The 12,068-nt window shown below is 42.6% G+C and overlaps 2 protein-coding genes across 2 annotated transcripts; one reads left to right on the top strand and one right to left on the bottom strand.

The window, feature by feature from the left end:
• Positions 1 to 278: 278 nt before the first annotated feature.
• Positions 279 to 3,270, bottom strand: fzd2 (frizzled class receptor 2). The gene has a single exon (XM_017697502.2). It carries the CDS (start codon positions 3,102 to 3,104, stop codon positions 1,437 to 1,439), a length of 1,668 nt encoding a protein of 555 aa, XP_017552991.1. The 5' UTR covers positions 3,105 to 3,270; the 3' UTR covers positions 279 to 1,436.
• Positions 3,271 to 5,315: 2,045 nt separating this feature from the next.
• On the top strand, positions 5,316 to 11,625 carry moto (minamoto). The gene is made up of 8 exons (XM_017697363.1): positions 5,316 to 5,321; positions 6,486 to 6,599; positions 6,717 to 6,868; positions 7,867 to 7,971; positions 8,108 to 9,884; positions 10,166 to 10,300; positions 10,577 to 10,757; positions 11,432 to 11,625. Exons 1-8 carry the CDS (start codon positions 5,316 to 5,318, stop codon positions 11,623 to 11,625), a joined length of 2,664 nt encoding a protein of 887 aa, XP_017552852.1.
• Positions 11,626 to 12,068: the final 443 nt, after the last annotated feature.

Below are 12,068 nucleotides of genomic sequence, written 5' to 3'. Positions count from 1 at the left end.
TTCATATATTACTGTTGTCGGAACAAAACCTTTTATCTCCAAACTGATAACTTTACAGGAGAAGGCAAAAATAACTTAACTTTTAATGAAAATCAATGGAACTAGACTTTTTTCCAAGTCATTTTGGGCTGTTTCTTTTGGTCCGTTCATCATAAACTTTACACACAATGCAAAAGACAACAGGCATTTTCACATTATGTCAAGAACTGAAGAATGACAAAAACGGAGATATGAGGTCATATTCCTACAACAGCAATATACCAGACTTAAAGACGCTGTAACTTAGCCTGTTTAATTCTAAGTATAAAGAGAGATTTGAAAATAGCCCAATAGAAAATAATTCAGACTGTTTTTGTAGACCTCAAGGAAAAAGAAAATACAGGCAAAAAACTGTAGAATAACATGCATAATTAGGAGGTAGTTGTGAAAATCAGGCAAGGTGTCCCAAGATGTTGACAAACAGTGTATATAAATGAGTGGGTTTGGTTTACTGTTAGGCTGGCCTGTATTAGAGGTACAGGGGGGCGGGCAAGCAGGAAGAGCATTCGATTTAGTGAACCTTTTTAATTTGAAACAGCTTTCCAAAGAGAGTGATGGAGCTCATGAGGGAGAAATATGATTACAGATTACTCCACCTGACGAGAGAGAGAGAGAGAGAGAGAGAGAGAGAGAGAAAGAAAGAGAGAGAGAGAGAGAGAGAGAGCGAGAGAGAGAGAAAAAGAAAGAGAGAGAGAGAGAGAGAGAGAGAGAGAGAGAGAGAAAGAATGAGGTTTAAGCACTTGACGAAATTTGAAAACAAGAATCATTCCAGAGTTTAAATACAAATATATAATTATATTCAAATATATATACTTTCTTACAAATAGTATTTACAGTGCCTCAAAGCACATCTAGCACAATTTACTGCAAGGAAAAAAAAAGGAAAAGAAGTCCATGTTCAAAGGCCTCCTTCTCCTCCCCCACTGCACACCTCCCTCTTTTTGCTGAATTCCCAGCTGGCATCTTGCTCTACAAGCCTTGGTTTTTCATGGCTGGTAAGTTGAGGAGCAAAAAACAGGGAGGGGATAGACAGAGTAGAGGTGGGAGAGAGTGTTTCAGCACATGGCATCGAAATGGCCACGTTTGTTTCTTTTGGAAAATCCAGGTTTGGTTTTCATTTAGCCCCAGCTTGTCCATTTTTGTGAGTACAAAAAAAAAAACAGAATAAAACAAACAACATAAAAAAAAAACACACTCCTAATCTCCTCATCCTGTAAGTCTTACAAGTGACATACAATATTCAACAGCAAACGTCAAGAAGTGGCTGTGTTCAGGTTTGGGAATACTGACAATAAACATACGAATTCCACAGTTTGTCTTTCTGAAGAGCAACAAATTCAGTCATTAGTTAAAGAGAGTGATATTCCCTCACTGACAGTTTGTACTTTAGAAGGCTCCTACACGGTGGTCTCGCCATGTTGGCCGTTGGTGAGGCGTGTGTAGAACTTCCTCCAAGAATGGAGGGTCTTGCCCGACCAGATCCAGAAGCCAGAGGTGATCCCAACGATGAGGGTCATGAGGTACTTGATCATGTAGACGGTGAAGTCTGGGGTCATCCTCGGGCCAGGCTGCATGGGGCAGGGAATGGCCAGGCTCTTGCAGTGCATGCTGATCCAGCTACGCTCCCAGTGCTCCCGGAAGGCCTGCTCATAGAAGAAGCAGGCGATAACGATGGTGGCCGGCACCGTGTACAGCACGGAGAAGACGCCGATGCGCACCATGAGCCGCTCCAGCTTCTCTGTCTTAGTGCCGTCGTGTTTCATGATGGTGCGGATTCGGAAGAGCGAGACAAAGCCGGCCAGCAAGAAGGATGTGCCGATGAAGAGGTAGATGAAGAGCGGCGCCAGGACAAAGCCTCGCAGCGGGTCCACATTGTTGAGGCCCACAAAGCAGACACCACTCAAAACGTCGCCGTCTATCTGCCCCATTGCCAGGATGCTGATGGTCTTCACTGCAGGTACGGCCCAGGCAGCCAGGTGGAAGTACTGGGAGTTGGCTTCGATGGCCTCGTGGCCCCACTTCATCCCTGCAGCCAGGAACCAGGTGAGCGACAAGATGACCCACCAGATGGAGGAGGCCATGCTAAAGAAATACAGCATCATGAAGAGGATGGTGCAGCCCTCTTTCTTCGTGCCCTGCACTATGGTTTTGAAGGTTTCAGGGAAGAAGCTTTCATTGCATACGACTTTATCCCCTAGGAAGTAGCCTGTGATGTAGGCGATGGAAACCATGGTGTAGCAGCCGGACAAGAAAATGATGGGCCGCTCAGGGTACTTGAAGCGCTGCATGTCCACCAAATATGTGGTCACGGTAAAAAGGGTGGACGCACAACACAGGCATGACCAGACTAGGATCCAGACGCGAGCGAAGGCGATCTCCTGGTCGTTGAAGAACATGTAAGCCCCATGGGATCTAGAAGATTCACATGGGGCACCACAGTCCGGCTCCCCAAGGAACTTGTAGTTGAGATATGATGGGACCTTGAGCGATGGCGGACAGCGGAAAGGCCTGTCCGGTGTGGCGTACAGGTAGACTTCTGGTGTTCCTGGAGGCAGCACGTTGTGGGCAGGCGGCACGGTGGCCGTGGAATCGTTCTGACCAACACATATGTGGCCATCGCCCAACACAGGGAAGTTCTCGCACCGCAGCCGCTCCGGCCACTGGAAGCCAAATTTGTTCATAAGCGCCTCGCAGCCCTGCTTGGCCCTCTCACAAATAGACCGGCATGGCGGGATGGCCTTCTCCAGAACGGTACATACGGGTGCATACATGGAACACAAGAAGAACTTGAGCTCTGGGGAGCATTGGACCTTCACCAAAGGATAAAATTGGTGCACCTCTAATCCAGCGTCTTCCTGGCTGTAGTGGCCCACCAGGTTGGGCATTATAGTCTGGTTGTAGGCGATGTCCGTGCACAGGGGGATCGTAATTGGCTGGCAGAAGCCGTGGTCGGGCACTGCTATGCCATGGTCACCTTGATACTGTCCACACACCGAGGCGAGCAAGGACGACAGCAGCAGCAACAGCAACGTGGAGAAGGCAGGCGAGCTCAGACTAGTCTCCATTATCGCGACAAGTTACTAAACTTAAACTAAGTCAAAAGAACGCTCGTTAGGATTTAAATAACATATTATTTCATATACTTACTACAAAAAAACAGACGAACTACACGCGAACTTCTCACAACTTTCCCGAGCAACAGCCGCGAGCTGGGTTGCAGAACTGCACGACTTTTTTTTCACCCTCTTTGTCCGATTGGGCGGTTTCAAGCCCCCCTACGCTGCGCTGTTACGAGATGAAGGAGGAGCGAGTTCGGGGGCCTTGAAACAGACACTCTTCCAGACTCCCTAGACTCGCCTGATGATCTGCGGCCAGAGAAGCGCCGAGTTGCAGGCAGCAGAAAACCTGAAAATATACCCACACAGGCTGGAAGAGGACATACTGGGTTTGTTTTTGCGTAAATAAAGCCGTAAAATCAGACTTCCCGATTTTTCACTTTCCAAAGCAGTGGCCGTGTTCCCAACTCCGTCAGTCTGAACAAAAGAGAAAAACTGCAGTTGTAGTTCAGACATAAACACAGCAGCTGAAAAAACTTTGTATCAGTCACACTTCCCATGTGTAAATCAGATATATGGCCATAAATGCTCATATATCACAAAAGGTGAAGTGGACCATGGCTGGATACAAGGTCAGACATGTATTTCAAAATACATAGTCATACATGTTAAGCACATGTATAAGCATCACATATTGGGCATTTACTTGTATTATATGGATCATATATGTCTGATAGGTGGATGAATACATATATGCATGATATATAGGTCACATGTATAATGTATGACTGATACAGTGTGTCTGATACATGTGTCATTTGTGTATATGATTATATGAAACTCAACCATATATGATTAGTGATATATATATATATATATATATATATATATATATATATATATATATATATATATATATATATATATATATATATATATACGCCTTTTGTTTGAAATGCATAAACTGACACGTATTTCCCTTTGGGTTTCTATAGAATTGGGAACTTTCAGGTAGAAACAGTTTATCTCCACATTTGTCCGTCTGTGTAAACAGAGTAAACGTGCAGTATTCCTCAGGAATAAGAGGATGAAATAATACAGTATGACTCTAGAGAAGCAGGACGTTTCATATTCCACATCAGATTTACACTCTTTAAAATCTGATTTTCAAAGATTCTTTAGTAAATAGAGTGCTTCTATTTAGAACCCTGAGTTCTGTATAGAATCACTGAAATGTCCAAAAGGCTTTGCATGGTGAAATGGTTCTTTAGCTTAATGGAGGAGGAGTTTTATGTAGAAATGGTTCCATACAGAGGCCAAAAGGGATCACTGTATTAATGTCAGAAACTTTTGCTTCTATATGGAACCATCTATCTATCTGTCTGTCTGTCTGTCTGTCTATCTATCTATCGCCAAGAGGTAAACACCGCCACCTCGTGGATGTTTACTCATATAGCATTATATCCAGAACTCGTATGCTTTAACAGGTGCTCTGGGACAAATTATAGGCGAATCCGATGGTTTCCTAATGGGATCTAAAGGTGCTGTACAGGAATCCAGGGCTCTCTAATGATAACCGTTAAGACAGTACCATCCAAAACCATGAGGTTTTAACCCAGTGATTGTTTCTAATGGTCTTTTCCCAGCACTTTTCATGCTATTACATCTGTAGACCAGTCGGCTCTACACGCTTATGCTGGAAATCGAACCGACTCCCTCGTTTGAACTCACTTATTTTTTTACAACACTGATTTTACATACTTTTATTATTAAAACCACACTCTCTGTAAGCAGATATGAGCCTAACATAAACGAGCCAATGTTTTATGTTTTTTGTCTATTTTTCTGTCACTGGGCTTTAGCCCGTTTAGCGGTGTGTTTACGTTCTCAGGGCAGACGATAACTGAAAAACGTCTGCTGTTGCTATGGCGGTTAGTACATTCTGATTGGCTGTTTCTGATCCCGACGACCAATTAAAACCGACAGAATATTAAACACTAGAAGCGGTTTTAATATGCTTGTTTTAACGGGCGGAGCGCGAGGCGGATCGAGATTTCTAGTAGATCTAATCTGTGGTCGCCTTCTGTCGCTTCTAGAGATTAAACTAGCCTGAAACCCACCGTGAACTAATAATAATAGTGATTATTAAGGTGACAGTCGTTGAAATAAATTACGATAAGAAGCCATTTCATCGAGACAAGTAATTTGTTGTTGCTAGAGATGGAGGTAAGATGGATGGAGAGGGTACTTCAGCGGTGACGTTAGCTAGTGTGGCTAACTGAAGTTTGCTAGCTAACCTAGGTTGGCAAACACACCTAGGTTAGCTAGCTAGCTAGCTAGCGTATGTGTGCTAACGGTTGCTTGTGAAGAAACTCAATCTTAATCTCAACTCTCGATAATGGAGCTAACGGCACCTTAAATTATAGCCTTTTCTGGACAGTCAGATTTTCACACAGTTCCTTCATATCCGAGGTATTTCTGAAGAGTTGGTTCTGTAGTTAAGTTAGCCAAACTCAACCGACATTTGCTTGAAAGAACAGTAAGCTAGCCAGCGCTAGATAGGTCCATATAGGTTAGTTAATTTCAGTCTTGTCCTGGTCAAGCTCAATCATTTTAATTTAATTTTAAAACATTACCGCAGATTTCGTTTTTGACTGTCTAAAATAGCCTACGTTACCATCGCTTTTTCGCAAAGACTGTGTTGAATGTCTCAGCACCATCGTGACCACAGCAGGTCAACCAGCTAGAAGCCCGAATGTGAAAAGACTCCATTCGTCTGTATTTGTCATTCACGTAGCCGTTAGCGAAGGAACAGGCTGTAAAATTGTGTTGGCCGTTAAAAAAAAACCTTCAGTTTAAAAACTAAAAAAGTTAGGTTCTTGACAAGCAGTTAGTGATAGGCTTTAGTTAAGTGATTTAAACTTGAATGAAAAAAAGTGGCTTTAGTGTAGTTTAGATGAACGAAAGCAACATTTTTTCATTTTTCAATCCAAATCTTATAAACAATTAAATCTGCACTGTCTTATAAAAGTTGTTGTAGTAAAGATGGACTGATGGATAGAAAAGATTGAAAGGACTCCGAGAGTTAAGCTACAAAGGCCTGACTGAATTTTAAATACTGGAATCAGTGTGGGGTATACCAGGGTGTTTTGCTCTCTCTCTCTCTTTCTCTCTCTCTCTCTATATATATATATATATATATATATATATGTGTGTGTGTGTGTGTGTGTGTGTGTATTTATCTTTCTATCTATCTGTGTCATTAGCCATCTCTGATACGACCAAACTCATCTTCACAATAGACTGTTCTTTATGTAGCTTGTGTTTAATATTTATTACAGCATAACCAATGTGTCTTATTGTGGATATTGTCCTCTTTTGTAATTAAAGGCTAATAATGCAGGAAAAAGTAAAATCAGTGTGGATGCAAATGGGGCAAAGATGGCCTTTGATCAGTTTCATATTACTGGATCAGACTCATACTACTCCCTCTACAAGTGTCAGGTGAGAAGCAATATTAATGGCAAACACACCACAACAGTGAATGACTTGAATTAAAAGGGGAATTCACATAGATATGTACAGTGCCAGTGTTTGTTTCACTTTCTTTTTCTTAAACAGCATGATTTTAGCGGAGATAGTGGACAACAGTTTCAGCATTTCACCACAGATTTTTCCTTGCATGATGAGCCCCAACTGCCCTATAATTCCTGGGCAGCTCAAGATGACCCTGATCAGCTGATGAACTATGCTCAAGGCATCTCCAACAATAGGTCAGATTTGTATGTTGTAGTTATGTACAGATACAGAATACATTTTACACAAATACATTATTAAATGGGTCTGGAATATTTACAGTTTTGTTTCACAAATAAACATGAAAAAAATAGGGTGAAAACCTCTCATAAAAAAGATAATGAAAGATGAAATGATAAAATGATAAAAAAAAAGTGTGAAATATAGTTATGATAAAGTTTTCAGTGCACTGGCTAATGCTAGCCATACACAAGAAAAGGCTGAAGTCTGCCCTCCTCTCACATCTAAAGACAATGCCATAGAGTTTTTAGTCACAGACTCATGTTTTTGCCAAGACTGGGGATCTTATCTTGCAGGGTCAATATTTGCAAGACTGCAACTAGATTTATGAGATTTATTTAGATTTAGATTTAGTTTCCCATCATGCACTGGGAAATTTACAAACAGAGAACCCCCTTTTCTTCTCCACTCTATAGTGGTAAAAAATAAATGTTGGTTGGTTGTGTAAAGATTTGAGGCTCAGCTCAGTTCACTGTAGAACTGTATATTATGGCAGATGATCACAAATAGATTTTATTTAACATAAAGATGTACACATCAACAAAACATGCAGTGATTCAGCATTGCTGATTGGGTGCATGCATTTTCTCTCTACCACTCTCTCTCCCTCTCTCTCTCTCTCTCTCTATTGTGCCATGTGCATGAGCTTGTCTGTTTGCTATCACGCGCAATCTATGTGAGCCAAGACTTAAAACTTAGGATAATATCAAACATGGTTGATTTTGTCGTAGCGTCAAGATGAGAAAAAGACAGAGTAAAGGCTGCTATCCTGACCACCTTAGACTAAACGATCGAGATGATGTAGCAAGACTGCGATTTTATTCAGACACTGGAATTTGTCTCTGACAGTGAAATTTCTTGAAAAGTTGTTTGGAACATAATTCTATGAGTATTTAGGAAGCAGAACAGATTTAAGTGGGTAGCTAATTGATGCTGTGTTATTTGTCCGTCCCAGGAATCTTATAGATGGCAATGACTGTGGGAGTGAGACTGATCTCTATGGATTAGTGTCTACTATCTTGGAGGAGGCTGATCCAGTGGACTCGTACTACTCACCAGAGTTAGTACCCTAATGATACATTAATTTACTTTAAATCCCCAGTTGACAATATTTTATTAAGTTCTGTCTTTGATGCAAACTAAAGCTCATTTCAAAAGTACCTCTGTGTTTTTAACTCTAACAATGATCTCAACAGGACATTATCTGGTCTTAAAACTGTGTTGTCCCCCAAATCTATGAAGGAGGCCAGCTTGCAATACCTTAATTCTGAGGCAAAGATGCAGTCCAGCTCTGGCATACAGTCTGACCATCTCTGTCCAGAGCCAATGGGAAGAGACTCTAATCAAAGAAATGACATTTACCAGCATTTCAATGGTGTTGATGTCCCAGCATTTGATGTTGCTGACCCTGCCTGGCTTATATCCACTTGCAATGGAGAACCTGAAGCCTATACCCCAGGTGTCCAAGATTTAACCAGACCTCCTCCTGGTCTCAGTATCCCTCCTGCTGCCAATGCCTACCTTTCCAAGGGCAGGGCGGGTAAATCTGAGTATGGCATTCCTATGCCTGGGAAGGACAGCGGCTTCTGCAGCACCAGCAATGCCCACTCTGAAAACATGGATTCACTTAATGACCTGTGTCGACTTTCAAACATGATGAATGACTCCTGCTTCAGCCCTTACCAAGACTTCATTGCATTGAGCAGAACGAAAGTGCAAAACAACAGATCATTTTCTACACAGGATGCCAACATGTTGACCAGTAACATCCAGGCCCTTCTTATGGGTGAGGAAGAGAATGTTTACAAAAGTGAATTAGCTCAGAACAATTTTGTGAAGGCTCAGGATGAAAACATGGTTCGTCTGAAGAGTTTCCCCCTCCAAAAGATGTCGCCATTTGTTTCTCACATGCACAGCCTTAAGAGAGAAATGTCTGGAAGCATGAGGGAGCAAAGAACATGTGATGGTGTGAAAAGTCAGCCCTTGCAAAGTGATTACATCCCCAAAGAGTTTTCTGGGTTCAGTCAGCCATCAGGCTATTTTGAGCATTCTAAAACCTTCTCACCTCCCTTCAATCCTTCAACTCCTCCCCAAAGCAAAGAGACAACCCAGAGAAAAATTAGAACCCACCAAACCAGTCTCTACGAGTACCATCATGGCTTGTCAAACCACTACCAGAGTAAAAAGCTTCCAACCAAGACCAGCATCAGCACTGACCACTCAGGGATATCCAAGCTCATGTCCCACTCTGTGGCTGAATTTGTTCCACTCTTGTCATCCCAGCAGAGGCCTACAGCCAGAGTCCTCACTGATGTTGGGCAGGGTGATGGTTTGAGTCTACAAGGAAGGATGGGCCAAGCAGGCTTAGGCTTGGGTCTGGAAGGTCTGAGGAATGTAGCTGGCACTGGAGATGGAATGGACTTCAACTTGCAGTTAGACAAAGGTAGGCTGCAAGGTGCTCCTGCCACATCTGAGGGGCATCGAATTGGAGCAAAACCCAAATCAACAGCTAGCTTTCCGAGGGAGGTAGATAAACAACAGGGCCTCCTGCAGAACCCATTTCAGATTCTAGGCAATATGTATGTTGGTCATGCCAGACATAAAGGCGCTGGCTCCAGCCTAGCCAAATCCCTGCCATCCCAGATGTTTCCTTACATGAACCAGATGGGGGATCCCCGACAGAATCAGTGTCACCTATTCCCTTCCCGCTCCCTGCTGACCTATGGAGCCTCCATGCCTCTTGTGGACATGAGTGAGCTTCTGCCGGATGGAGAATTTGCAATCTTAAACCCCTATCTGCAGGAGCTGATGGGGTCAAACCCAGCTTGTGTAGATGGGCCTTTTCCTGGGTTTCTGCCCACCATGAGGTCACTCAAACTCAGCAAGAGTTGCGGAGCCCCTATGAGCCAACTGCACCATTATCTGGAGGAGTGCTACGAGCAATGGAGAATGCTGGAGAAAGAGAGGAAAAAGGTAATGTTTTCAGTTTCAGTTGTTCTGTTCAATGTTCCAGAGTTTTTAAGTTTCAATTAAGCATCAATGAAATTTCAAATGCTGACTTAGCATTTTGTACTAAGAATTATCTAATTTAATGTCCTACTCACATGACAAATACAGCTTGTGCTCTTTTCCTTCTTTGGGGCCAGTTGTTGCAAACTTCTTGATGTTTAGGGCTGACTTTCTAGAGTCATTAGAGTTAGGCCTTGAGAGCATTTATGATGTGAAATAAGCAGTTAAGTGTTATTTTCTTATAGACAGAGGCTGTACTGGTAAAGCGCTACCCAGGCAAATGTTTATCTTTGGAGAGCAATAACTCTCCACCCAAAATGCCTCCCAACCCCTCCAGAGTGGACAGACTCATAGTGGATCAGCTTCGAGAGCAGGCCAAGGTCAGTACACTTTTACAGATGAGAAATAAAAAAGATTGAGCTAGGAGGGTCAGCGCTATTGTTTGTAATAGCATATTTGTGTTTCTGGTATAATTATGTTTTTATTTAAATTAATGTTTTTTTTTCTCAGGGGAGCAAACAAAATATGAAATATAATGTTATAAAAAAATCAGAAGTTGGACTAATTGAAAGTTTCATACTGTCCTACATATTTGAGGCATCCATTTCATTATAAAACAGTGTCTTTTTAAATTAGTGATGTTATTTTTTTAACAGGTAGTGAGTTTGCTGGGAAAAATGGAGCGCTTATGGAGTTTTCCTCTCCACGCTAATATCTGTTCAGCACTGGACAGGCACCTGGAGGCTATCTATATCACTCAGGCCCGGCGCAAGGATGAATTCCTCAACAGCAGCAGCAGACAGAGACAAGGCTCAGCTTACCTCAGGGAGGACAGAGGTAGTTACATGCTCACCTCGACATACAGACGTAGTAACATCACAAAAGCCTCAGACATCTAAAATATACTGCTGCCCTGTGTGTGATAGTAGATCATTGGAGAACATTACGTGCCTGACTGCTTTGTGCCAACTGTGAAGTTTGGTGGAGGAGGGATAATACTATGGGGTTTTCAGGGGTTGGACAAGGCCCCTTAGTTTCAGTGAAAGAAAATCTAATAGTTGAAACTTTGTGGGAACAGTTTGGGGAAGGCCCTTTTCTGTTCCAGCATGACAGAGCCCCATTGCACAAAGCAAGGTTCATAAAGACATGGCTGGGTGAGATGTTTAGAAGAACTTCACTGGCCTGCAGAGCCCTGCCCTTAACCTCTAATTACACAGCTTTGGGATGAACTAGAACGAAGATTGCAAACCAGGCCCTATCACCCAACATCAGTGTCTGACCTTACAAATGCCCTTCTGGATGAATTCAATTACACACTCCAAAATATTGTAGAAAGCTTCCCAGAAGAGTGGAAGCTGTTTAGCTGCAAATTCCAATTCCATTTTAATGCCTATGGATTTAGAATGGGATGTCATAAAAGCTCTTGCAAGTGTAATGTGTAGGTGTCCCAATACCTTTGTCCGTATAGTGTATGTTAAAGTGTTCACCTTTTTTCTGTTTACCTCACTCAGAAATCCTCTGTTGGGCCTCCACACTGAAGGACCTGAGCAGCAGCACGAGGAAGTCTCGCACTGCTCTGTGGTGTGCCCTGCAGATGACTCTGCCCAAAACCACCACCAGCCCTGTCGATGGAGGAGAGGGAGATACTTGTTCGTCTTTGGGTCAATACAGTCCTGACCAGATCATTCCAGAAAGAGCCATGTGATCTTTGCCAGTCAAGCAGAAGGAAGCGGCAGGTGTTGGTTAAGTGGAGTGTGTGAATATTGTTACTTCAGTTATTACACTACAGTAATACAGTAGGCTCTGTTCTGAGCAATAGGTGGTCAGTAGGTCCTCAGTTCAGTAACATTTGTCAATCTTATTTAAATATCCCAATCAACTTGTAAACAACTTCTCCAAAAGATAGTGTGTGGAAATGATGGCAGTAAGATCACCAAGTCATTTTTCCAGATTTCAAGTGGCCCCCCACGTGTCTTTTTTAGACCGACTGCTTACTGAAAGAGAGGGAGAAAACGCATGTGAGACAGAGAGAAGATGAAAGCTGGAGTAAGAGGCAGAACAGTTAGGGTGAAAGAAAGACTTAGGAAGTTGATGCAAGGCAGGGCAAGATCCAGAAGGACAAAGAGACTGGCAAGAACAGATAAGAAG

This window comes from Pygocentrus nattereri, chromosome 14 (genome assembly GCF_015220715.1).
Source record: "Pygocentrus nattereri isolate fPygNat1 chromosome 14, fPygNat1.pri, whole genome shotgun sequence".
In the NCBI taxonomy this organism is placed as follows: Eukaryota; Metazoa; Chordata; class Actinopteri; order Characiformes; family Serrasalmidae; genus Pygocentrus; species Pygocentrus nattereri.
Note: the sequence above shows the minus strand (reverse complement) of the source record. Positions and strands in the feature narration are given on the sequence as shown.

Excerpts from the sequence above, each read along its gene's own strand:
- fzd2 (XM_017697502.2), bottom strand. The coding sequence starts at position 3,104 with ATGGAGACTAGTCTGAGCTCGCCTGCCTTCTCCACGTTGCTGTTGCTG.
- moto (XM_017697363.1), top strand. Across the intron at positions 6,600-6,716 it reads ACTCCCTCTACAAGTGTCAG|CATGATTTTAGCGGAGATAG; the intron begins GTGAGAAGCAAT and ends TTTCTTAAACAG. Across the intron at positions 10,301-10,576 it reads AGCTTCGAGAGCAGGCCAAG|GTAGTGAGTTTGCTGGGAAA; the intron begins GTCAGTACACTT and ends TTTTTTTAACAG.